The sequence below is a fragment of the Rhopilema esculentum genome, chromosome 6 (assembly GCF_057945365.1).
Source record: "Rhopilema esculentum isolate cy_ngs chromosome 6, ASM5794536v1, whole genome shotgun sequence".
NCBI lineage: Eukaryota > Metazoa > Cnidaria > Scyphozoa > Rhizostomeae > Rhizostomatidae > Rhopilema > Rhopilema esculentum.
In genome coordinates, this window is record NC_142820.1 from 12,979,784 (window position 1) to 13,006,640 (window position 26,857).

The 26,857-nt window shown below is 35.4% G+C and overlaps 2 protein-coding genes and 1 long non-coding RNA gene across 4 annotated transcripts; 2 read left to right on the top strand and 1 right to left on the bottom strand.

The window, feature by feature from the left end:
* Window positions 1-127: 127 nt before the first annotated feature.
* LOC135686590 (uncharacterized) lies at window positions 128-3,436 on the top strand. Its single transcript, XR_010516081.2, has 2 exons — window positions 128-1,183; window positions 3,189-3,436. It is a non-coding gene; the product is annotated as an uncharacterized LOC135686590 (long non-coding RNA).
* A 3,583-nt stretch (window positions 3,437-7,019) lies between these two features.
* LOC135685900 (cyclin-I) lies at window positions 7,020-13,583 on the top strand. 2 transcript variants are annotated; one of them, XM_065201995.2, is made up of 9 exons: window positions 7,020-7,162; window positions 8,708-8,812; window positions 9,379-9,510; window positions 10,281-10,355; window positions 10,859-10,999; window positions 11,138-11,257; window positions 11,395-11,490; window positions 11,853-12,077; window positions 12,426-13,583. In XM_065201995.2, the coding sequence occupies exons 2-9, from the start codon at window positions 8,708-8,710 to the stop codon at window positions 12,729-12,731; spliced, it is 1,200 nt and encodes a 399-aa protein (XP_065058067.1). In that variant the 5' UTR covers window positions 7,020-7,162; the 3' UTR covers window positions 12,732-13,583. The 2 variants fall into 2 exon arrangements, with proteins under 2 accessions (XP_065058067.1, XP_065058066.1); XM_065201994.2 differs by lacking the exon at window positions 7,020-7,162 and adding an exon at window positions 8,224-8,479.
* Window positions 13,584-16,588: 3,005 nt separating this feature from the next.
* LOC135685902 (fatty acid hydroxylase domain-containing protein 2) lies at window positions 16,589-26,685 on the bottom strand. Its single transcript, XM_065201996.2, has 8 exons — window positions 26,538-26,685; window positions 21,371-21,477; window positions 20,795-20,889; window positions 20,254-20,357; window positions 18,910-19,025; window positions 18,375-18,583; window positions 17,536-17,808; window positions 16,589-17,003 (listed from the first exon to the last, which is right to left on the bottom strand). Exons 2-8 carry the CDS (start codon window positions 21,449-21,451, stop codon window positions 16,832-16,834), a joined length of 1,050 nt encoding a protein of 349 aa, XP_065058068.2. The 5' UTR covers window positions 21,452-21,477; window positions 26,538-26,685; the 3' UTR covers window positions 16,589-16,831.
* Window positions 26,686-26,857: the final 172 nt, after the last annotated feature.

Consider the following 26,857-nt stretch of genomic DNA (forward strand, 5'->3'; position numbering starts at 1 on the left):
GGTTAACTAAGCCTAACTTTGGATAGGGACTTGCCATTTTAGTTAGAAAATTTGGACACACAATTCTGCACATGTCCAAAAAATTTAACCCATAATTTTGCATGTTTCTTCAAATGGTACCCATAGCTCCGCACATATTTCAAATACTGATACCGATAATTCCGCACTTTTCAGAAAAAGGTACCCCTAAATAATGGCACGTCCCCGTACTTTCTAACATGTCATTATCCCCGCCCCTTCGAGAATACGGCCCATGTAAATATTTACTTGTGTAACTTAGAAGTCAGTCGAAATTTGTTTAGTAGATGTCCCAGGGGATGTCAATTGATCCTGGTGACTCTGAGGAAGATGAGGACATTATAATTGACTGATTTTTAGAAACTTTCGAAGCTGCTAACAAAGTTTTTGAAAACATTTGGATGGCATCTTCATAGCAAAAAATGCATAAGGGCATTTTTATAACATTTTTGCAGTAAATTATTAATAAGCCCCCATCTAGGTCTGAAAAATAAATAAGCCCCCGGGGGCTTGATAGAGATTTTACGGTATATTTCTTAACGCTTTAGGAAGACAATTAAATTTGAATGTATTGGCAGTAACCCTTTCACCTCTTGATCTGTATTGGCATCCACTGGTCGAGGAACGCCACGAGAATTTGAAAGTGGGGGGAACAAGGCTAAAAAAGTTGTGGGCCAAGGCTTCTTACCTCCTTTACTGCAGCTTTTAAACTACTTGCTTCGCAAAAAGGTGGAGGCCATGGCCACCCCTAGGTGGCAAAAACTTCTCGTTTTTAAGATGCACAATTCTTCAAAATTACACATTACATTAGCTCAGCCTCAACCTGTTCTTAACGTGTTCTTAACGTTTGAACAATTCTTTATGCTCGCGTTCTTATAAAATTGTTCTTATTGTAAAAGAAAAAGTTTTCTGAGTTTCGCGAGTTTCTATGATTTAGGAACGAGGCCACTGTCTCGCACACAAGCCCCATGCTTTCTTCTTCTTGTCTGTTGAAGAGAAAAAGTTTTGTAACCGATAAGGATAACTGCTGAGAAATTTGAAATGTTTCGTGTTGGGGGCAAACCAGGAAAAGCTATAGATAAAGAAGCAGAGAAGAAGAAGGCTAGAAGTCAAGTTTATAGCTCTGTGGCAACTTTTGTAGGTGTTGTAGGACTACTAAGACTTGGTAAGTAGTTTCGAACTTAGTAGGCCTAAGTTTGTATTTAAGACTTTGCGATTGATATGTAATGAAGCCCGTAATTACATTAAAGGCAACAAATTTCGGACACAAAAATTTCGGACAAAATATTTTCAGACGTTTTTCAAAGTTATTTCGGACGTTTCCAGAGAAATTTTGGACGAATACAAAAAACCATGTATTTAATTTAGTAATTGTTAATGTTTTTAAACTTAGATATCTCAAGGTTAACTCTTTAAAGTTTGTTTAAACGGTTCATTACTGCTTATAAGTGTTTAAATGGGTCCCCATCAGGAACTTCAATTGTGGCAATGGGAATTATGCTTGCCATTTCAAAGGCCTTAACGATCATTTGTCGGTTGTTTTGTTTATGATCATAAAAGCTGATCAACCAACGTGCATGCAAAGGGTTAACGAAGGACAACTTTGTCTCGTTAATGAAATATTGCTAATGAAAACAAAAGAACAAAAGAATATATTGTAATTTACCCTAAATTCTACTAGTAGGTTTGTTATAAAGCAGTTTCTTATATATAAAAAACGTGTGAACAAGAATATTTTAAACGCAAAAATACAGTTTAAACAGAGAAAATGTCTTGCTATATTTTTCCGTGTTGCATAAATCAAACATTAAAAATTTTGGATGACAAAAATTTTGGACGTTAAAATTTTTGGACGCCTCAAATGTCCGAAAATATTAATGTCCGAGAAATTTTTGCCTTTAATGTACACTTTTGATCAACACGCAAGCCCTAACAATACCACATTGGAAGATCACACCCCGGTTTCTGCAAGTTACCTTCATCCTTGACAGCACCCATGGTACATTGGAGCAGCTTGAACTTCTTAGTGGAACTGTAACATCTTCTCTTGAAAAGCCAGTTTGCAGAGCATGGTCGATTTTGACAAGATCTTTGGTGCCCAATCTGCCCCACATTTCCCGTTTTAAAATTCAGGAGGAAGTTAGTCTTTTTGAGTGGAAACCTTGCACCCAGTAGTGTAGAGCCATAAATGTAGAGGGGGCTTTCTCATATTGTAAACAAAATTAATGTTTCAGTTGTTTTCGTTTGCATGGCCCCTCAATATAGCCTCTGCTCCAGACCCCCAGATCTTAGGCTACCTCAATATCCGTTTCTAGGGATAAGTCATCTTCAAATGTCTAACTACTACTTGAGTAGAAAATTTTTGAAAATAAAGAATTTAAAATAGTGACATTTTGCCAGCATTAATTGACATTTCAGTTAGCAAAAGGGCTATTAAGGTCATACATGAATGCAAATGTCAAAAATGATACCGGTTCAAGATTTGACTCTGGCAGAAATTAGCCATGATATTTTAAAATTACCTAGAAAAAAGAAAAGGTCCCCTATTCTACAGCCCTGCTTGCACCCCAAATTATTGTGTTGACAGCCAAAATTCATTGTGCCAAGCTGCAAGAAAGGCTAAGGCGATATAAGAACATAAATGACACTTTTATTTGGAGTCAGAACTAGGTACTTTGCTTTTTCTGTTATGAGGATGGCAAACTGAATATAAACAGAGATCCAAGACACAGGTGGGGAGTTTCTGGGAACATCTTTTGGGCATACATGCATGATGCTCCATATCAAGGGCCTAATTATAGACGAGATGATGCTGAATATCTCACCATTGTAGCAGCATTGTAAAAAACACAGGATGGTGCTGATGGCCATGGTGTGGCAAAATCTTAGGAGTTATTTTTCCAAAATGTTCTTAGATGATAATTTCCAACCAATGTCTTTGTTTGAAACAGACAAGATTATTTCAATGCAATATGAGGATGAAATAACCATTGAGCAGTGGTTCACATTTTGCTTCTTAATCTTGCTTCTCATGTAGTCAACATAACTATTTTGTGGGTTTTCATGTCATAGTTCCATTGAATTTTGGTTTCATTTTTCACACATGATTGGCCCTTTTGTGTTGATCACAAGTAACATACTTTTTTCCAACAGTATTTTGTCTTTTGTAGCTCCTTATGCTATCAACTACATACAAGGTCAATGACATAGGAAGATGTGATTCCAAGAAAGTTGCCAGTCCTAGAAAAGTGAATATAAGAGAGGGATGAAAATTTGATGATGCTGGCAATGCTTCCCAGTAGCTGGCAATGGCTTTGAAAACTCAAATTTGTAAAGCAGTTTTGTAAATAGTTGTTTTATGTCAGAATTTTCAATTGTGATCTTTGCAGTTTGTGTGGAATTCCATTGAAATACCTAATTTTTTGTTGTTTTCTTACCACAAAGATTTTAAACCAATATTCGTGTTGACAAATAGTGCCAAGAAAGAAATTCTGCTAAGACTTTGGATAGATAAATACAACAATATGTTGTAGCTTTCATGCCCAGACTTAATATTCAACAGTTCTGTGAAACTAAGCACTTAGTAATTATGTCTAAAATAACTCTCAAAGTTTTTTCTATGCATTAAACCAATAAAATATGTATGTATGTATTATGAATATTTTTAAAGGATATTATGTACATTTCAGTTAATAAAAACTGCTATCAACATGTGTCCTTTTAGTCCTAATAAAGAGAAACATAAATACATTAATTAATAAATAAGTAAATAAATGAAGATATTCTTACAATTTAATCAAAACCTATAAAATGTCTTAAAAATGAAATTAAGATTTCCTATAAACTATAAAAATTTTATTTACTTGAAATACTATGAAAATACTATAAATAATATAATTTAATTTAATTAAAAAATGAATCTACATTTTTATCAAAATCACTAGTGTTTTCTTGGATGACTTCAGGAAGAAAGAAATAAAATAGCCAAATGACAAAAGATTATCCAAAGCAAGTCCTAACCAATATCGCTCCTTTCAAGTGGCAAATTTTTAGCCAAGCCGTAAATAACTTCCATGGCTTTGAAAAGCAAACATTTTAAGATATACTTAAGCTTTCCTCAGATCACTGTCAAGGGTGCCCAATCAGTGCCGCTTGGCGATTGAAAATATTACCAATAGAGTCCAAGGGTGAAAATGAAGTTCTTTGATCAGCACAAAATTTTAAACACATGAATTCTAAAACTGGTAGATATAATTACAACAGGGCTCTGCTGATTATCTTAAAAATGTCGCCATTACAGTTTTTGCAAAGTTGTTAAGTAAATGCTGCTAATTCTAACACCTAAAGATGAAGCTAAAGACAAGTGTTGGGGTAGGGTCGGATCCCCATATTTTCCAACAAGAATGGCGCTCTTCTACCAATGGAATCTTGGGCCATTTGAGAATGCAGACAACCGTTTTACGCAGGAATGAAGTAAATATCGTGGATTTTTTTATCGCTATTAATATAGCTTTAAAGTTTAAAACTTCAGGACAATACAAACCCAAAGTTCGGGTTGAGGTTTTGTTCCCCTTTGTTGATCGCCTTTGTCATCCCCCGCTGTCAAAGCATCATCTAATAACTCTATCATTTTTGCTCTTTTGCTGATTTTTTTCTCGCCAAATTATACAACCCATTGGAACTTAAGCATGAAATCATCAAGTCTCGCAATTTAAGGTCATCGTGAGTCATTAAAGAGTTCAGAGATTCGCGGGAATTCCCAGGCAACTTGCAATTTCGTTTTCCAAGAAACCAAAATTTTGTCGACATTTTTCCTTCAACAGTTGTATGTTTTACATCATGTTCTATCATCATCAAATCGTTGAAAAACAGTACCAAATTTTATCCTGTATACAAAGCCATATCTAGATTCTTTGCAGACTTTTCTTTCTTCTGTAACTGTTAAAAAATTAAATAATTAAGAGCGTCACTTCATTGCCAGTTGGTTGTAAAGCACTATTTCATTCCTTTCTGGTTTTGTCGCATAAGCTCCCAAGAAGGGAACATTAGCAGTGGGTGGTAAAGAAAGAGGGATCCCGGGAGCTCACTCAATTGAAATATTGGTATGCCCTTTGAACGTTTAGTATCTCCTTTTCGATTAAGGGTTAATGTTTCGAAAAAGATTCAAATCAATTAACGTTTTAATTTGGTATCGTGATTAAGACAGAGGTACTTTGTTGGAAAAGTCTAATCTATCCCTTCTTCCCTCTTCTCTCTCCTTCGCCTCCGCAGCTCTCATTATTTTTTGCTGCCGTTAAATTCTTGCGACTCTGGTACCCAGGGTATCTAATCTAATCAAAACTAGATTTTATTTTGAGTGTTAATTCCTGCCAGTATCTACAATTATAAAATAAGATTGAATTTTCTACCCAAATCGATACCTTTCAGCAACGTTCATTCATATAGCGCAATATAGAATTAATGTCGGTAATGGTCGGAAATAGAAAGGAATTTGGTTTTCCTGTTCAGCCTGTTCAACCAGAGCCAGAACTGCGTAACGGGACATCACAGTAAAATGCGGTTGAACTGTGTTTCTAACTAGCGATTATAAGAAGCTGGTATAGGTTTTTAAGTCACGTTTGTTATGATGCAGCTACAGTGATGGGCACTCTGAAGGCATGTCAGCATTTGGTTACACTCATTTTTATAGGAAACTGGCAATAAGGAAAGAGTACTGGACAGTCAGAAAAAATTAAGAAACTTCAGTACACGAAGCAAACAATAATAAGAAACTATTAAATTGTGATAAAACTGAGAACAACGAATTTTTGTAAAATCCAAGAACATGATTGCCCTGTTGGCCTAGAATTTAAGACACAAGGGATAAATATGTACTTCCCACATCTAAATACAGCATCAGAACGGAAGCTAATCTCTTGACGTGATAAAAAAGGTCACGAACATTTCATAGCATCATTCATGACATCAAAATTAAGAAACTCTTGAGAAACATTAAGTATTGAAATTTACAGAACATTAAGAAACTGGAGTACTCAACATCGACCTTTGTTTCTTATAAAAAGAATGAGTGTACTTCTGTATCCTTGTGCCACCAGAGAAGAAAAGGGCTTACTCGCAAACAGAATTATAATGTCTCTTGAAAATCAACTTCTTTTCACTGTAAATCGAACATTTCGTAATTCAAACATTTTTACATACCCAGAGAAAGTTAAAATTACGCAGATTTGACATTTAACTGTATTACCCATTTGGAGCTCCTTACTTAGAAAGGTATTAAGATAGTGGCAGCACAATTACTTTCGCTGCCAAAGGAAAGGACTGAGCTCCAGAGTCAACACAAAATCCGGAGAAAGAGGTCTGATTTTCATCTTACTCGGTGTATAAAACTACCCGAGGAGCCATTCGCACCACTTGCAAATAGCGTACGATATTTTCATCAAAACAATGAGATTTCTGGGGATTGTCAGATAAAATAATATAAGAGCCCCCCCCCCAATAATTGTCAAACTGAAGTATGTTTCCTTTATAACAGTGTTCTGAATGAGAAGGAATACAATGGGCAGCCCACCCCCCCCCCCCCCGCCCCTCCAATATGGAGAATGAATTTCGTTCCGACGGCACTGATCTGTACAGAATATCGAGTCACTTATTGTAAAAAAAATTTGAATAAGGTTATTTCGAAATACTGTCTGAATAGGAATGCATGTAATTCAAAAAAGCCACGAAACTGTGTGGGATTGTTTGAAATCAAAATGCCCCTCTCGCCCCTATTGTCTCGGAAAATTTGAAATGTAAAAGGAAACACACTGTGAATCAGGTGCCTCACGTTCTATAAAGAATATGCCACGCTTTGCGAAGGAGCAAAGAAACCCTTTGTTCTATTTAAAAGTGATCCACCCATTGTTTCAATTGACCAATTGCATTTGATGCAGTTTCCATTGACCAATCAGTAAACAGAAGAAATTCTTAATTCTGGCGCTGGCGCTCAAATTCACGAATTTTTTTGACCTCAAAGGAAAAATGGACAGGCTATAAAAAAACACTAAGGGACTCAATACATTTTTGAAGGGAGAGGTTGAGTGGTACGCTGACATTGCCAATGCTTATTTGCAGGACAGAAAATTGATATTAAAGACTTTTAAAGGTTAGTAGAATGTTTTTTCTTTGTGCACCGGGGAATTTTATTTGTTGTCCTCTCTGTAGGGGGCGGTCTAAAGGTAACGACTGTTTTTAAAACGAAATTGTAATATCCAAGTTTAAGGTCATATTCTTTGAATTAGAAATAAGTGCAAAAGAAAACCTTTAACATGCCTGCTGCCCATTTTGACAGTGTATGAAAGAAGCGACTTCAGTGAAGCAAATTTTTCTTTTGTTAGGCCTAAACAGAAGTCAGAACGCTACTGTAGTCGACGACAGTTTCTATCTCCTTCACGCAATGATATGTGTTGCTCCTTTTTTCCAAGCGACACATGAGCGTATCTATTCTCAATTATGAATCTGCTACTTTTTTGGTTGCTGGTTTAGGCAGCTGTTTGTGCTAAAAATTTTTGTTAGTAGAAATTTGGCAGATGTTTTGATTTACTTCGGAAGGCCATGCCCCATTGTGGAGCAGTTAAAACAATAATTTGCAGCAATTATCTTAAATCAATCCGTATGTAAGTTTTTATTGGCAATGCAGAAGTAATATTCTTCAATTTTTCATCGTTAAAAATAACGACTTGTTTAATTTTTTCCATGTACTTTTAGCGGGAAAGAAAATTTTGATGGAACTAGAGAAACGTAGATAGAATTATAGGTTTTTTTACAAAAATTATCTCCAGTAGAGCTTTTAGCTGGACTTTAATCACTTTTAAGAACAAAGTTTTCCAACATTAACCTTAACCTATGACCTATCTAAAATTAGAAAATTACGAAAAAAATATTTTAGATAGAATTAGCATTAGCAATTGAGGAACTTTAATATAGCCTTTAGATAGTCTCTTGGGGAGCTTTATAACCAAATTGTCTGAAGAATTTACAACTTTAAGCTATGGCGGTTGTGAAGTCAAACCTGTGGAAATGTTTTGATTTGGTTGCCTTGTTTCTATGTTGAAGCCGGGTTTCTAACGGAACCGGAAAACACCGCTCCTTCAACGAACAATGGAACAATAATGACCATGGTGCTTTGCGAGCCTGAGGTTTCCCGAATATTGTTTACATCACTTCAATTTAGATTTCAGAATTTAGTACCTGCAGTTGGCGAAGTTTCTATGATCTTCGAGTGAAAATTTTATAGTATGTTAGAGAGGAAAACCAATTTGAACGCAGCAAAAATGATCTGTTAAATAAGTGGTAGAAATAAGACGTCAAAGTAAATTCCGAACTGGAGAAACATGCAGTGAGTTTGAAGCAAAATTTTTGATGAATTCTTGCACCAAGCAAGTCGAAGCTTCTCGTACGCTGGCCCTAGCCGATTCTCAGGGTAAGGTCTTCAAATACGGTCTTCAACATGTAAACATTCTTTAAGTTTTACGAGTTAAAAGTAAATCGATTTCTTGCATCGCTATGTAATCTTGAATAGCTCCGTAAAGCTTTCTCGGTGACAAAAGTTTTCGGGATCTCCTGGCGGCCATTTACATCCCAATTTTTTTTAGCGCTGTCGCTTATCATCTCTCACAGACTTAAATAACTTTAATTTCTTTATTTACAGATGCCTTGTTCAGAGACACAGAATTTTGTCACTGCTCTTCAAGGAGATTTGGCTCGAGAGCAAAAGCTTTCTGCATCGCTCTCGCCTCTTCTGGCTTCTGATGAGGTAGGAATTTTTTTCGTGTCAAGTCAGGTTCCAATTTTACATAGCCTAACCTCTTGTTTCCTAAATTTTTTGTTTCTCTGTCGCCTAAAGACAGTTTTGCTGTGAATACTAAATAAAATTTACCTAGGGAGTGTTTGCTTTCAGTTTTGTCGAGGAAATAGCCCCGGAATCTGTTATTAGGGACCTTCCCAACTTTTAATTTGTGTTTGAAAATTTTTCGCTTCAGTGGTTTGACCTTTATCCGCAGTACGTGAACAAGCGAAGTGGGCGTGATGGGCATATACGAATCTGGTAGTTTTCAGTTGCTGCAGTGGTTTAGAAATTAGCATATGGTTGACGAAACAATTAATTTTGCTTGAGTTTGTTTGGAAAAGTTTGCATGGTTTTTGCTTTATACAGTGCCTCTGCATCAATTAAGGATGACTAGATCTTCTTGTAAGGGGGAAGCCCTACCCGGTAGGTGGAGGTGTTTTAGTGCAATGTAAAATATTTTCAATTTGAACGGAAACGAAATGATAGACCAGAACCTCCCTGCAATCTTCTATACTGAGTCATATTTTTTTCAGGAATATGTATCGGCGGCACAGAGAGACCAATGTCTGCAGCACCTTCTCAAACTCAGCCTTCATTTTGGTTTCGAGCCAGAAACTTTTGCGTTGGCTGTGAATTACACAGATCGATTCCTTTGCAAAGTGAAGGTACTGCTTGTTTATTTTTAGTGGGCATTATAATCGAAATTTTACCATCTGCGTCACCAACATCAGCTGTTCGATAGTTAATGACGTCAAATATTACTGTTGGGAATCTCTGAACAATGGTAACCCCTCAATAAATATACATTTTCCGCGTTTGCCTAACTGCCGTTTTGTGTTAATAATTGTCGAAAAAAGACATGAAAGAAAATTGGGCGTTAACTTTGGAATTGTTTTCCCTTAAATGGCAGTTGTAAATAAAAACTGCAAGAATCAGTTTTTCCGTTGTTAGAGGTTTACACACAACAATTGTTCTGTAATCTCTTTTCTCCATGGCTACGTGTCTTCTCAAAGCCAGTATGTGTTACACAAAGGCCCTTTGTTCTTACCTAACCTAGGTCACATGATTCTCACCAAAACCTCAGTGGGAAAATTTAATTTTTATCATGGTTCTTTTCAAAGTTTGACCATGTTGTATTTTAATTTCAAATAGTTTCTTGAGTGAACTTCAGATAGTTTTCAGCTAGATAAATTTAAAAAATTCTGTCTGTCTATGTTACTTGTAGGCAAAGTATATAAATGTTACTTGTAAATTATGCCCTCCAAACTGCTCTAGATATATGTATATTAAAGATCAATTTTTGACACATTGTCTGTTCTTATTTATCATAGATAACATTTTTGATTAGACAGGTCTTTTTTGTCAACCGATATTGGATGGTTAAGACTTTCTCTGTGCCTTGCTATAATGGTGTCGTTTTAATTTTCTTTTTCAGGCTCACACAAAGTATTTGCAGTGTATTGGACTTACTAGCTTGTATGTTGCTGCAAAAATGTCGGAAGAGGAGGAAGTAAGTTTGCCATAGTTTCATTGATGTTCAATGAAATGTGATATGAATTTGATATTGATAAAATGTGATATCAATATAAAATTTTGTGAATCGATATATTATGAATAGGAAAACACTTCATATAACTATGTAACTTCTTTATGTGTGCATGCATATCTGTATGGTTATATAAATATATACATGGTTAGCTTAGTATGATCATGCTTTGATACAATTGCAATTTTCATTAAGTATATGCATATGATTTGTAATGAAAATTACTGTAGCGTTTTGTCACAATGTACCAGATGCCATATAGACAGAGCTGTACCTGCTAGCATGCAATTGGTAGATAAATATATATATTAAAAGTTCCAATATTATGTCATTACATGCTACCATAAGGTATAACAATCAGTAAAAGGTCAGATAATTTGACTTGTTAATGTTATGTTCCCACACCTGTTTGTAATTTCCTTTGTTTTGGATGTTAACTTTTACACAAGTTGTTTCTTCCATTACAGTTTGTTCCCATGGCTACAGACTTTGTCAATGTCAGCAGGGCACAGTGTACAGCATCAGATCTGCTACGAATGGAAGGCATCCTGTTGCAGAAGTTGGAATGGAGCCTTTTTGTGCCAACACCTGTTCTTTTTCTTCAAAAGGTTTGTGTTTCCTTAAAGAGTGTTTTCTTACCCTGTCTCGGGTCAAAACTTACAGTTAAGATGGAAGTTTTTAGACTGAATTTTAAATGTATGTATATGATCTATAAATATATATTTATTTCTTTTTTTGCTTTGTAGTTTTGTGACCTGCTACAGCTTTTTGGTTCCCTGTCTTATGAGTTTGCTTCCACTATTGTTCAACATATTCTCCCAAAGATACTTCGACTGCTTTGCCACAGTTCCTTCGCAGAACATAAGGTAAACTTCAACTTATTGTCTTGACATGTTATTTTGCTTTATTTGCAAGTTGCTCTCATGTCTTCATTTTGTCAGAATTCCCATTTCTTGTTGAAGCCATTCCATGATAAACTTAATCAAAATGTCTTCTTTTTCAGGGCTCAACTTTGGCTCTGGCTCTGCTGCAGTATGAGATTTCACCACTTAGTCCCTCACTTTGTTCAGCTCTTGATGATGTTATTAAGATCCTACAGGTAATTGTATGTTTATTATCACTCCTGGTTGCCTTATTGGGTATAGTATGCTATTACATATCTTTATGTTAATAAAGTCTTTAATTTTTGGTTATTGAAAAACTGTTTGCTGATATGGTATTACTTCTTTCAAATAAATATACATTTATTCTCTTCAATCATTCATTTTTACCATTAAATCTTGCTTGCCATTAGTTTTGTGTTCTTTTATACGCCTGATGATTGTTCATGTTCACAAATGAAGCTGAGAGCTCTGCTTATTTCAATCTAACTATATATTTCTTCAAATATTTCCTCAAATATATATATATCAAGTTTTGTAGGATAAAAGTCACAAATGTTTACCATTTTTTTATGTTTAGATTGATTATGGGGCATTTATGCACTGTCTGGGCCTGGTCCAAGATTTTATGGATTGTCAAGCAACATTTCGCAAGAAGAAATTCAAGTCAAGGAAGAGAAGGAAAAGCTCACGCTCAAACAGCTTGCATATTTTGCCAACAATCTACGAAAGCACTGACAATCAAAATGATTATGAAGGAAGTGAGATCAGTGATGATGTTTTTGATGATAGTGCTGCAGAACAGGTATGTTCAGCGGAGATGTTGCTATTTATTGTTAACCCTTTAGGTCATACTAAACAAATTCTGTGCTAGTACGGCAAACAAGGTTTAAAGGCATTTGTTTTCTAGAAAACCTTAAACAATACAAATAAAACGAATGCTCAATACTCCTATAAATATTAGTCAGGTTTTGAAAGAAAAGAAGATCTTGTGGTATTATGAATTTTGCTTGACATTTTGTGGTGATTATACAAATAATAACTAGTATGTGCTATGTTTCTGCTATTTCTCAACAATGTAAATTTTTTATAATATATATTCCAGATGTATATTTCTTTGAAAATGATGTCAGTCTCTTATCTGTTTTTGTAGATGGACGAAGGCTGTGTAGACAATGATCACAATAACAACATGACCCAGAAAAACTGCATGCCTGTCTATGATAGCAGTAATGATTGGCTTGATGACAAACATGAGTTCCCAGACATCTTTGAAACTCTATCTACACCAATCAGGCGAACAAGGAAGTCTGGAAAAGTACGTTTTAACCCAACAGGTCAGACAAGTCATCCAGACAAGCCTCTGTACAGTACAATTGTCAAGACGTCTTGGAGCAGTATTGCATACGTCTATCAGGACCACTCATTTGAGCTTTGCACAGAGACAGTTGCTTTTTAGGCAGTTGAGGTGACAACACTTGATGAGTTTTATAAGTTTTTATAAAAAATATGATCTTAGATTAGCTGGGTACAGGATCGTTTGCAGTTATGTCATTTTATGCATACTGGAGAATAAATGAAATTCTACAAGATTTCTGAAATATGCTCGATAATCCCCTCCACTTAGACAAAAGAAGTATCTTCTCTGTTTTCTAAAGAGCATGAATTGTTTCACAATTTTAAATGTGTGCACTATCAAAATCTTTTTTCTGATAGTTACACAATATTTGAAGTAAATTCACAAGCACAGAAAGATTCTTAACACTGCTGTCGCAATAGAGAAGTTATGTCTCTACCACTCAGTATGCAGATGTTTTGATTATTGCATTTTAACTTTCAAAGTTGTTAACTATATAATTCTTTTAATTGATGTATCATTTAAAGCTATCTCTATGTAAGTTATTGATAAAGTTGAAAAAACCTTGATATGATCCATTAATCACCTATGTGTATTTGTAATATTTTGTCCCTGAATATGGGACCATATTTATAATCTGTGCAATAGAGCCGTGTTAAAATGGCCAGAATTTCTAGATTTTGTTAACTATTGTGAATATGTATTGTTTTGCATGCACTTCAGATTTTTTCCCATGACTGGGTTATCCCCTTGTATCATTTCGCAATACCAGTTGTTTGTTTAACTTGTTTGTTTAACATGTTTGTTTGTTTAGTTTTGCTTGTAAATAAGCTGAATGTATCCAGTGTAAGTATAATTCTGTAAATTTTTAAAAAACCTGGACCAAAAAAATGTAAAAATGTAAATAAAATTGAACAATTTTGAAAAAAAGAACAAAATTCTTTACAACATGAATCAAGTGCTTTTTCTTGTGCTCATCTATATGTTCTGTTTTAAACTTATGGAAGAAAACCAAGGAATTATTGTTTCAAAAACCTGGCTAATGAAAAGTTTTGATTTCCATTGCCAAAATTATTAGGTACTCAAAGCAAAAAAATCATTGCTATAAAATATTGCTTGTTGGCTGCAAATTTTTTCGGCTGGAAATCTTAACTTCTTGTTCTGATCAAGTTTATGATCAGTTTTTCATACCATGGTAACCCTTCAAAGCAGAGCTGTACCTTTTGGAAAGTGAGATCTTGGAACAATTTCTTCCTCAAGATTTTTTTCTCATTTGTGCAGTTGTTCAAACAAATCTAAACTTATTTCCATTTAGATGGGAGATATTGTTTTTTATTCAAAATAACAAATTCAAGCTTGTTCTCGTGAAGCTATAAGGTGAAATTCTTGAAAACTGAAATTCTGGTTTATTCAACTAAGAGGAATGACTGTAGGATTGGAAAATTCTCCTTTTTTAGTCGAAATGTGTTTATTAAAGTTTAAAATCTGCAGATGCTTGAGAAAACTTTCAAAACATATTTAGACTTATTCTAGTAAAGTTATTCGCTGAAGTTCCAAAAATAGGACCCTGAAGGAAAAAAACGGGTTGGAAAATCATATTTAGTCAGAGTTTGTTTTCTCATCATGGTGTTTTTAAGGATTTTTAAGTAGTGGGGCATTACTCAAAAGGGGCCATGCAAACGACAAGAAATTGTACGGCGTGGCCATTTGCGAGCGAGGCGAACAAAAAACGTCTGGCGACTATGCCCTTTAGATTAGCTCAAAATACATTTCAGAATATTTTTGGAGACATTATCTTGCAATTGTTTAAATTTTTTTAAAAATTTTAGGCAAAATTTTGCTACCTCTATTAATTGCCCTCTTAAACTGGAAACCTTGAAAGGTCTCCTAATCCTCAGGGCCCTAGGGCGATTTGCAATTGCCCCATCTTTCGGTGACCCTATTAGTGAGTTTTTAGTTTTGGTATTGCTAAAACCAGTTCGTATTGCAACACTTTAGAACATTGTCCCAAAAGGTCACCCTTACTATCTTTGCTCATTTCGTATAGCACCTAAGTATTTAAAGGGAAAATTTTGTTTATGCCGTTCGCAAAAAGGGCAATTTGGTAAGCTGCAAAGGAGCATTTTACCTAAAGTTTTGAAAAATTAGGGGGGGGTTGTGCCCCCTACGCCTATGAGGCAAGAAGACGGAACCTTTCAGGAATTGGACAAAGTTGACAAAACTATTGTTAAAACACAACAGGCAGTACGTTTGTGAGTTTTTTGTCACGTTTCAAGTGTTAGTGTGCCCGGGCTCAATTTCACCAAAACACCTCGTTGATATATTGACCAGCAAATTCGCAATATGTTCGTTCTTTTGAAAGGGCCCCACACTGGTCTAGGCATTTGAGAAAAAAGGAAAATTGCGACAGTCCCCTACCACTAAGTATGTAAAAAAATGCCCTGGGTGCTCTACTATACGAAACAGGTCTAGCAAACGTATTCAAGCATCTTCCTGAAAAATTAAAAAGTCAAAATTCCACAAAATATAGTACTTGTTCTAAATACAATGAAAATAAAGGATTATGGTTGGCAAATTTTTTTTAGATCAAATTATTTTTTGGGTATTTACTAATTGGAGATTCTGAGGTTCAAAGAATGTCAAAACTTATTTCCCTGAAGATAAACGTTCCAAAGGCCGAAAAACTGAGCCATTGATTGTCCGCTATAAATAACAGAACTGAGAAAGATTCAAACTAAACAACTCGCAAAGTTTTCTACCGAGAAAAGTTCGCTTTCCCATTTCCAGTCAATCGATGCAAAGATTCATCACGATTAACTGTTTCTACACTATTTTATTTCTTTCTACACTATTTTCTGATGTAAAAAAATAGAATCTGCGCATCACGAAATAAAACTTACTTGCGAAGAGCGAAATATCAAAAGCTTTATCTTCGGTACCCAATAGCCCGAAGGGTCTTGATTCGCGGGGGGGGGGGGGGGGGCGTCTATTTGGGACGAAACGGAAAAGAAAATGGCTTTCGGTGCAAAAAATATTTCAAGGAGTGGGGAATTTAGGTATCTGGTGAACGAAATAAAATTCCAAGATCAAAATTTTTGTGAGATTTTTGTGTGAGGCCAGGTGAAAGAGGCTTTTTGCAAAGAGGCTGTTTCTGGTTCCACTGCATGTCTGTTTAGCGGCCAGCTAATAAATTAGCCAAACATCCATTGTCAAAATATCTTCAAGAAATTCACTGCCTGCTGACTGCCAAACAAATGTTAGCCGTTCAATAGTTTCAAAAGATCTCGTTCCTTTTTATCAAAACAAATTAAAATATTCTAAGTTAAAAGGATGTTCTCCTGTCAGAAAAGCAAATTTTATCATCAGCTAATTTCTGATTGGCCAGTTTGGTTATTATGGAAGTGAAAAAATTTATTTTCGAAAAAATTTACTAGAAATTTGATCAGCATTAGATGGTAGGAGCATTTTCGAAGAATTGTCAATCGCAGTTAGGGAAGTTGACGTCAAATGATCTGGTACATTGAAGCAGAACAAACAAAAAACCGTGTTGATGAGAGGTGGAAATGTGACGTCAAAAAAGATGCGAAGGAGCTTCAATGCAGACAGTGCAAAGTGAACGCGTATGGCAGAAGGCAGATACCAATGAGATTGGCAGATACAGATACCCGTTCGAAATAAAGACAGGTAGGAGGCTGAAGAAAAATGGTGTCTCTGGAAATTGTAAAAATTCACAATGCAGGTTATAGTGCAAAGCATTATTCGGGTCAAGCACTGAGATTTAATGGTGATGATCGAGTTTCTCTAAACAATTCTTATGTTATCAAATACTGATGAAGATGCAAATTGGGAAATAATCTACATGATATCAACTTTTTGCACTTATATTTAATACAATTCCCAACCTGTTTGCCATATTGTTTTACTAAAACAAAGTATAAAGGACAACAGGAATTCATAAATTATGCAATCTTATTCAGAGATAATATTGATAATTGTGCAACATCACAATGAAATGAAATTATAAATACTACAATAAAAGTGAAAAAAATCCACAATTTGATGTACAATTATGACATATGACAGCAACCTATTCACAAAAAATCACATTAAACGAGTAGATATAGACGTAGCGAAAAGCTAAAGAAAAACACCAGTTAACATTCGCCATTCCACGAGACGCCATAACTTTAAGTCAAAATTCTCTAGTCTACCTTCTTGCACTCTCCCTTTTTGAGCTCATCTGGGATGCTCTCCTTTAATGGGGTCAACCCAAGAAGCATAATATGGCGATCATAGCATTTGCTGTTTCGGAACATGTTGTCCGTCCCGTGAAATCTGTCGAGCACACCAAGAACACCAAAGTTGTTTGTGAACCTAAGAGGAAAATTCATAAAAACTTTAAATGAAAAGCAAAAAACAAAGGTCGATAATTTTTGGCCAATTCAATGTTTACCTATTTCATTGAAATTCATAAAGTGAAAAAAGAAATTGGGCAAATCTGAAAGTGTAGAACAGCCAGCAATTCAATGCAAAGTGTAAGCAGGGTCACATATATGGCTCTTGAGATGAGAGAAACGACGTAAAAGTGAAATAAGAATGATGCATTCAGCAAAAGATATCGTGGCTGCAAAAAATTACTTTTCGTTCTTAGAAAATATTAAAGGAGAGGAAAATTTTCTGAGAAGTGAATGAGAGGATGCTTGGACACAAATTTTTAGAAATTTTCAGCCTTCCTTAACTGATAATTTCAACTGGATTGCATTTATCTTAATCGTCTCTTTTTTAATGGGACATGGGATCATTTTTCTGCCAACACTGAAAATTTTCTTGGAACCTAATTCGTAGGTTCCAATACTTTTTGGAGCACTGGTGAACATGAAAGACAAAAAAATTCTAGCGAACTCACTTCAAGTGATGGTAGTCGTGTGCCTCAGGCGATGGCAAAAAGGGCAAATGAAAACCGCAGTGGGAAATGTTCGTTGACATTATTGCCAACACGAACCAAAGCCACGTGGTAGCGATATGGGATCCCATGATGAGTGGGCCTAGAACAATTGGAGCCAGGTTCGATACAAGGTGCTCCAAGGGGTGCGCGTAGATGGCAATTATTGCAATTGGAGCGGTCCACTCATGGTGGGTCTTGTGGATATGCTTGTAGAGGCGGGGGTGATGTCCCAATCTGAAAAAAGAAAACATATAAGCAAGGTTTCCAAGCAAAATTACACAACAGCCTCAAATCGGTTTTTCAGAAATTTACAATCTCTTCAAAAGATTCATAACAACGGCAGTGAATTAGAAAGACGGAGGGGGATATATGCCTGATGAAAGTGATAGAAAAAATCATCTGATGGCAGCTGAATAAATAGATGGTCTCACAGTTAGATTTAAAATGGCTGATGACTAACAGCCCCTATTGGGGTATTTTGGAAGGCATGATAATTTAAACAACGGTGTTTTTGGCCATGTTAAACTTCTGCTCCCCTCTCGGGCTCCCAAAAGTCCTCAATTCTCCTATATAGACCATTAAGTAAGGCAATCGTAAACCGCGAGGATACATTATATACAGAATAAATCAAAAGACACAATTCATAAAACAAAGCTTAAAACTATAGCCGGGCAGATAATTTTAAACTTTTAAAGAAAAAGAAAAGAAAAATATGAATAGAAAAAACCTAAAGGTAAACATAAACATCAAATTTGCATCAATTAACCGCCATTGTTAATTGCTTCGAAACATGAGCTAACCTGTGGGAATAATAGAAGCCAAACTCTTCCACCAATACGAACACGGATATCTCCAAGAGAACCCATTGAAATGTTGGAAGCTCCTCCGCAGTGAACCCACAGCCTCTCCATTTGACCAATGGATAGGTCACGAGGGTGAGAAGAAATCCAACCACAAACTGATTGAAAAGGCAAACTTTAACAGCTTTCTTTACTTTGCTCCATTCGATCTAGAAAACGATACTCAAAATCACTGAAGATGAATTTAGTCCAAACTAGGAAGATGACTTGCCAGCAAATCAACAACACCTTAGGTATTGATACAAAATGTTACAAAAACCCTACATAAAATCAAGCAAACTACGTCATATTTTAACGTGACCAGTTCCAAACTAGAAAATGTAACTTGAAGAATGTATACCTGAAACGTATACCTGTATACCTATATTTCTGAAACGTTATGTTTGCGTTACACTGAAAAATGATGATGAAGATCTCATTGTGCAACAGAAGATAGACCATAACTAAATCGAGCTTTAAGTGTGTTTGCACTTACTGGCTTGTCGTCTTGCACTCTATACTTCATTAAGAAACTAGGCTTGCCAGTTACTGCAATCAGGGACAGTATTCCACCAAACACCCAGAAAACAATTGTTGGAATAACCAGAGACCCTTAAAAATAAACAAATTATTCTTCCAATATAATTTGAAAAACAAAATGTCTCAATATAAAACAAACTGATTTACAATTGGGTTTTATCGTGTGAAATGTGATGGATTAAAATTTCATCTTTTATAACTTCCTGAATAATAGAATTTGACCAACTGCGGCATAACTTGGTCTCTAACTTGATGGATAAGTAATTTCACACAAAAATATGGCTTCTGTAAATACATCCAAAAATGCTATCAAATCGTTATTTTGTGAAGTTGAATAGTAATATGATTAAGGTCTTTCACGTATAAGCATATTCTTTAATCCTATTTTGAACACCAGGTTCTGAAATTGGCCCCCACTCAAAAGGAACCGGCTACTACTATTCTGTCCGATTGTGAATATCTTCGAATTCGTACTAAGATTGTTTTCTTTCTTTATTTTAAGTTGGTAAACTATTATAGCTATGCATATTCAAGCTAATTGAAACCAACTAATTCAAATTACCAACGCAAAATATCATGTAAATCAAATTTAACCGATGTTGCATACATTTTCCTTGCAAAGATTACAAATATAATTGAACGATGTAAATTTTGAGATTTTTTCTGGAATATTTTCAAAGTACTTTATCTCATTTGGAACTGAGTTCCATATTTGCCTTCATCATATTTTGCAATGTGGCTCCGCTGTTTTGAATTAGGAGTTTCTTAAGTAATATGGGCATTCATTTATGGAAAATATTTCATCCATAAAAAGTGGATTCAAACCGTTAAATGCTTTATAAATTTCTATCGCAAGATATTGTAAATTTTTCTTATGAGAAGTTACTGTTTTATTCTTTATTAAAAGTTGTTCAAAAGTTGATTCATAATCATCATGAGCTTTAAAAGTTATAAGCTTGCTTTTATAGCCATTGAGCACCAAAAAAATCAATCAACCCATTTATTAAGAATAGCTGCTTCCGATTCTAATTCGTCGGTTAGTATCTGAGAATAGTCCAAGCTGTAAGGTAAATTTAATTCTCTTAACAGGATAATACAACTTTTCATTATCAAATTTGAAAAACGCCCAAGATTTCACAGCAAGGATTGCTGGCGAATAACTATTTGCCAATTATAATCTGCTCCACTAAAAAAACTGATAACGATGTGTGGACATCTATTATGGTAAAGGTCTCCTAATAAGTGGCTTCTGTTATTAATTTAAAAAAGGAAGTTATAGAGACAGAGCATACAACCTTACCAAAAGAGGAAAAAAGAAAATCATTTTTTCCAAACAGGCAGTAGAAGTCGTTCCACTTGTCCTGCCAAAAACTCTTTGACGCACCCCAAAAGTTCTCAAAATGCCTAAAAATCAATTTAAAAATCTTCAATACAAGAAAGGATGAAATTTAAAAAAAAGCAAATAGCAGTATCCTTGAAAACCTATTGCAGCAATTATTTCTGGAAATTTCAGCAATTAAAATATCACATTTAGGGCTCTCTCCTGACACATTTCAATTCTAAACTGACTTACTTTATTCTGCTATTAAGATGAAGTTCAATTTGGAAGGTGTTATTGACTGATAAGGCTTGCTAATGGGGAATAGATTTGACTTTTACTAGAAAAAGCTATGTTTCTAGCCAACAAAAATAAAATTATACTCTTGTTCTTACTACTAATAGAAGCTCTTAAACCAATGATCTTGACAACCCTGTGCACATATTCAAAATACAACTAAACTTGCGGCTTAAACGATCCAAGAATAAAGCAAAAATTATACAATGTTACAATCTCCACATACCAAGTTATGGAATTTCTTGCAGATGCAAAAATGACCAGCACAGTTCCAAGCACAAAGGCTGTTTTTTTAAGGGCTGCAACTAAGTCGAGTTTCCTCTGAAGCAAAACATTGAAGAAATATATCAAGATGGTCCATAAAGAAAATCATCAAATAAAATTGCCACAATTTATTTCATTTTTGCCGAAATATCTCATTTGCATATCCAGTGAATGAATGTGGCAAAGCATAAATTCAAAATAATTACTTAAAGAAGGTTGTATATGGAGCTTAACTTGCAAGGAGAATAATCATGAAAATTATGTTGCAGTCACAAAATTATATCAGTGATAATAACTAAGGTAACTGGAAAGAAATAACAAGGTAGGGAGATTGTGAAGAAGGTTGCAATTAAGAAAGAGAAAGAGAAAAAACAAGGTAAGAACGAAACACGCAGAGACCCTAATGCTTACTGCATAAAAATAAAGACATTATATTAGCCACCATAGCCAACTAATTCTGACACCTATCATTCCTAGAAAGATTCCTCATTACCTAAACGTAAATGGATAAACAATATACAGATAACAAAACACTCACCACAGGTTCACCATCCTCTGCAGATCTGGGCTTTGCCCAGTCTGGAAGTTGAGAATCAGCAACAGGCTCTGGCAAAGACATTTATGATTCCTCTGTTGACAACCTCTCTATGGAAAAAATGTTACTGAGGTAGTATTGTGTATCAGTGAGAAGGGGCCTAGTCCTTATGGTTTTGACAACATAAGAGAATTAAGATACTTAGCATGAGAATAGGAGAGAAAATATGCTCCCTTCCTAATACTTTACACACAATATCTTTACACTTGGCAAAGAAGGAGCACTTTGTGTAAGTAGCAAGACATTTGGCTTGGAATTTAAAACATGACAGGGTGGCTCAATTGGTAGAGCATTGGCATACAGAGATGCAGATTGTGGATCGCTCTGGTAGGGTCACTCACTCTGCATAGGGTTTAAGTAAATCCTTATTTGTCTACACAAAGTCAATATGAATATCAATTTTTGCCATCATCATGATCATTCTCTTGAACATCCTCTTGATAAACAAAAGGATGGAGTTCCTTCTGGGGGTAGCGCTTATCAATTGAAGATTGTAGTAATCAAGTTTTTGATGTTTTAGTGTGCACTTATTACATCCTCGAAATGGTTTTCTGAATAGCAGCCAGCCATTCTCTTATAACTTAACTGTAATCAAACATCAAAGCAAACAGCTGGAAACTACCTGGGGCAGGGAGGGACTGCTTATCTGCAGCCTGAAGGGCCCCATCAGTAAGGGTTTTTGTAGACTCCTTCCTCTGTTCTACAAAATCATTAAAAATTTCACTCCAGTAATACAAAGGATCCAATCCCGCCATCTCAAAAGTTACATTAATCCCTTTGCAACCACAATGTCGCTGGACAGATAAACGCCAAAATAGAAAAAACCAAATCCAGTTTCCATCTTCACTGCTTATCTGAATGGAATGCACTTGATCCTGAGACTAGACTTGCACCGTCTGTCATTGTTTTTAAAGAAGAAACTTTTATGAAAAATCCACCCTAAGATCTACCCTTGACATTCATGACTCAACAGGAGGTCTATCACATCTCACTGAACACATAGTTGGTCATGGCAAATTAAATTTTCACAAATTCAAGCACAACTTTCAGGATAGCATAAACACAATGTGCCTTCCAAACAATTGTATAGATGATACAGAAGTCCAGTCTTTGTCGTCTAATGCGTGCGATCGCACGCGCACGCATCAGCACACGCATGGCACCAATAATGCGAGCGATTGATCGCACACATGAGTTGTATATTTGACCGTCGTTTTTGACTTGAATAAAATTGTTTTCTTCAACGAAACATTGGAAGTTTTGTTTTTCATAAGCTCAGCAACATCGGCTAAATCTTTAAATAGTGCCTATTTTGCTCTCTATCGTGGCTTATCGCTTTGCTTTGTTCAAGTTCTCCCGGAAACATGGCGGTCGCCAGGTAGTGTCCAAAACTTTTACCTTCCCGTTTTTGCCTTTATCGGGGTAAATATCAATGAAATTGCTCAAAAGAAAATGGGCTTCTTTTATCATGGATGCGAGAGGCAGGCGAAGAATAGACCCGCAAAAAGAAGATTTTCCGACAATCAAGGTTAATATCAATCTAGTGATGGAAAATTCATAAAAGTGGCGAGAAATTTAGATTTTCCGACAAAAATTTTATAAGAGCATTTATTTTTTCAAAATTTTGTACATAACTTCACGTAGGTCACGTGTCATAAATCATACTACTCGAAGATTTTTCTTGTCTTTTTTCTGAAAAAAGGCATTTTAAAGTCCTATACCTTATTGAAAGAGATTGCCAATCTGATTCAGAACAACAGAAGAGATCACCATATTCAGCTTTAAAATCTTTTCTCTCAAAATGTAACATTTGGATTTAAATATACAACCATGTAAATTTCCGATAAGATCGGAAGTATTCCGACAAAACAGCAGTTTAGCTTTACAGAATTCATTTCTTTATAAGGCCCCACCCCTTGAACCCCCTTTATCTACGTCACTGTCTCAATCAATATTTCCCTGTAGTTGTCCTGTAATGCCGAATGTTCTCGGAATGAACACAGCAGAAAGACTCAAACTCTCTGCAAATTGCCCAAAGGCCTCAAGGTGTAGGGGGCCTTATAAAGTAATGAATTCTGTTTTGAAATAAAATTGGTTAAAAGTAAGTGTAAAGACAACTGGATAAACAAAATTATGCCCATAAACAGTAAAACATTTTAAGCAAATGAACGAATTTAAGATAGTTTAAAGGGCGTGGTCGCAAAATTTTTCTGGGCTTCGCTCGCAGGGGCCTTATTCTCCCCTTTTGCCTCAGGGCCTCCAATTCTCTAGGCGGCCCTGCTTGCAAGTTTGGAACCGTGAGAAAACGGTCGCGGTTCGCCCTTTCGTTTACGCTAGCACTCTGGAACCGAGCTAATTGTGCTCTGCCATCCGGAATGGTTTTGATCCTGTTACGAAAGAGAACGAACTTTGTACTGTCGCGGTTCCGTTTTTGAACAGGACTGTGTAAACGGGGTCCGAAGTAGCCTGATTTTTAAGAGTGTGAATCGCACGCATTCAAGAACGCACGCTTTTCTTTGTATTTTATTTTGTTCTTCCTTTAGGTCGCATATTTAATTTCTAAGTTTTGATTTATTATCTGTGTCCATATGGTCCCATGGGAGTCATAGCCTTCTGCTCCCTGGGGTATCATCAAAGTAATACTGTATATAGTTGTAAAGTAATTTTATTAAATGTAGCATAGCTTGTAATTTTGTATTGTAATCTTTTAGTGGATATAAAAATAGAGTGCCTTGAACTAAAGGATCCCTTTCTTGTGAAAATTATTTTGCTAGGGGGTGTTAAAACCCCTTAACTTTAAGAGAAAATTATAAATTAAAAAAAGGGGAAAATTATAAACTAAAGGATCCCTTAACTTTTTTAACCTTTATTAGGCTCTTAGTTTAGAGTTATCAATGAATTCTGTAACAAAATCGTAGTTTTGCTACTAAGCAATTGATAAATTTAAAGTCCCTAATATCTGAACAGCTATGAGAATTAATCTGGGGCATAGCTAGCAGGCGGTTAGGGGATGCAACATCCCCCAAATTCTTCATGAGTTTGTTGGTCAATTTTTAGCTGATGCAAAAATTCTGTGGCTTGTCAGTAAAATCACCTATCGTTAGGTGAAATAGCACCTTAAATTATCTTAGTTTATCTATGTCTTTTTCTGTAAATTTTACTACTCATGACCTTTCACCCCCAAGGTCAAGCTACCCCACTGGATTTAATATTAAGATTTAAAAAAATTGAGCCCCCCTTTACAACTTAAATGAAAATCCAATTCATGTAACATTTTCTTATGATTTTTGATAGAATTGTCTATCAACTAAAACTTAAGAGGATGGTAAAAATGTGAACAGGTATTATGTCAAGAGAAGTCTTCATTGTCAAGCATCTTACTATGAACTTTCAACCAGAAAGTTCAGACTGAATAGTCTATCAGAAAATTTTGAAAACGCTAAGCCTACAGAGGTTCACTCAGCTCTATTACAAATCTATAGTTTTAATAAGATAAATATAAGGAAAAAATAGTGGTAACAGTTCAGGACCAGCTAATCAGGCTTGAATTACCCCAAAAATGCAAAGTGAGCTCATCAAAAAGTCAAATTTTGTCAAGGCCAGATGTGCCAATTTTCTTTTAAAGAGCTCTATAAAAAAGTTGATCTTGGGTGCACCTTTTATACACTCTCCAGTTCCTTCAAAAGGACCCTTCCTAAATGATAAATACTATGAAGACAAGATAAATACTATAAATGCAAATTGAAACTGTGGTAGTACTCCATGAGATCTTAAGAGAGCACCTGAAACAAACTACAGGTATTTATTTGTGTTTTGTCACCTTAAATCCATCTACATGATCACACACATGTTGTGAACATAATAATACATTGTATGAGAGTCTTTGACAACAAATGTTTGATAGTGTTTGTGAACTTAGACAAAGCCCAACATGTATGAACGTGTTAAAATTTTGATTTACATGTCAGTTCTTCCCAACAAATGCTCAACTTGCCAGAGTAGTCAACAAACCTAAAGCACCTACAGGATCCTCTTGGAAATTTGTAAACAAAAAGCAAAAAGTGGTTTGTGTTTGGACTTGTTCAAATCAAATAAAATGGAAAATAGATTTGGAACAAACCAAGAACTTCCCTTTAACTGCTTTTCAGTTGAGATTATGCTTATAGCTACAAAAACATAATGGCTTTGAAAGTGTCAGTTTCATAGCCTCCATAATTGAACAATATAATTTACTTTAAATAGCGTCATACAAATGTTTAAGATTATTGCACTGTAAGGCACAGCAAGATTTTCACAATGAATACATGAATGTAAATAAATGTTCTTAAAATATTATATAAATATTAATATTATATAAAATATAAATATTAAAATAAGACTTTGGGTGCACCAACAGCCCTGTACCTCAAGTGCTGGTTTGCAAAAATAACCTGAAATTGGTGGGTGTGCCGGCACCATCAATTTTTCTGGTATATAACCAAGTCCAGGGATGCCAAAATGACCAAAGGACAAGGGGGCAAGCTTGAGTAAAATAACCCCTAGCTTCTACTAATTCCTTCTACTAACTGCCATTTTATTTCGATCTTCTGTAGGCATCTTAAAAATTGGCTAACTTTTGGCATAAAGATTTATTTTGTAAGTTTGGAGAAATGTCGTCATGAATTAAGCACTAAAGTCAGAATTTCATATGAATCTAAATTGGGCGGTTTAAAAGGTACTCTAGTCAAAAGGGAACTCTGCAACCAATATTTGGGCGGGAACGTCAAATTTCAATGTAGTATATCAAAACACAACAAATATCAAAACAACAGCGACCAGTCCACAAGTTACAGAGTTTTTCCAAAAACCAACCCTTTTCGTTTAAGGAAAAACTGAATCATTTTATATAATATTTGATGCTGCTTAGAGAAGTAAGGATTCTTTGAATAAACGCCAAATATGCGACCATGGGTCAAAGTCCACACCTGTTGCGTTGGTTTGTTCTAGCAATTTCTTATGCTTCCTTGAATTGCACCGCTTTTATAAAGCTTAGAATGAACAAAAATTACTATAAAAGCTAATAATTGCATTTCTCTATACTTAATAATGAACGCAAAAACTCATTTCTTACCTCAACAAGACGGAATTCTCAACCCACCAGCAGGTAATGCAGAATGCAGAGATTGATTTGTTTTGAAGAAAACCTCGTTTGGAAACCGAAATGGGACAATGAAGGAGGCCACAAGATCCGCTGGGAGTGCCTGGGACCTTCGCAAACAACGCCATTGGAACGAAAGTCATATTGGGGGCTGCCCATTTAATGCTTCCCATTAAGTACACTATAATAAGGAAAGTTAAAACAGTTTGACAATTATTGAGGAGGATACAGAATTTACTAATAACATAGGCGTGAAATAATTCCTGTAGGTGTGGTAATAAGAGTTAAACTTT

What these genes read in the sequence shown, in the direction of transcription:
- LOC135685900 (XM_065201995.2), top strand. Translation starts at nt 8,708, where the DNA reads ATGCCTTGTTCAGAGACACAGAATTTTGTCACTGCTCTTCAAGGAGAT. An exon ending in CTCTTCTGGCTTCTGATGAG is followed by an intron (nt 8,813 to 9,378) that starts GTAGGAATTTTT and finishes TATTTTTTTCAG; the next exon opens with GAATATGTATCGGCGGCACA. An exon ending in CTGTTCTTTTTCTTCAAAAG is followed by an intron (nt 11,000 to 11,137) that starts GTTTGTGTTTCC and finishes TTTGCTTTGTAG; the next exon opens with TTTTGTGACCTGCTACAGCT.
- LOC135685902 (XM_065201996.2), bottom strand. Translation starts at nt 21,451, where the DNA reads ATGTCTTTGCCAGAGCCTGTTGCTGATTCTCAACTTCCAGACTGGGCA. An exon ending in GAGTGCAAGACGACAAGCCA is followed by an intron (nt 18,584 to 18,909) that starts GTAAGTGCAAAC and finishes ATCGTTTTCTAG; the next exon opens with ATCGAATGGAGCAAAGTAAA. An exon ending in CACGACTACCATCACTTGAA is followed by an intron (nt 17,004 to 17,535) that starts GTGAGTTCGCTA and finishes TTTTCCTCTTAG; the next exon opens with GTTCACAAACAACTTTGGTG.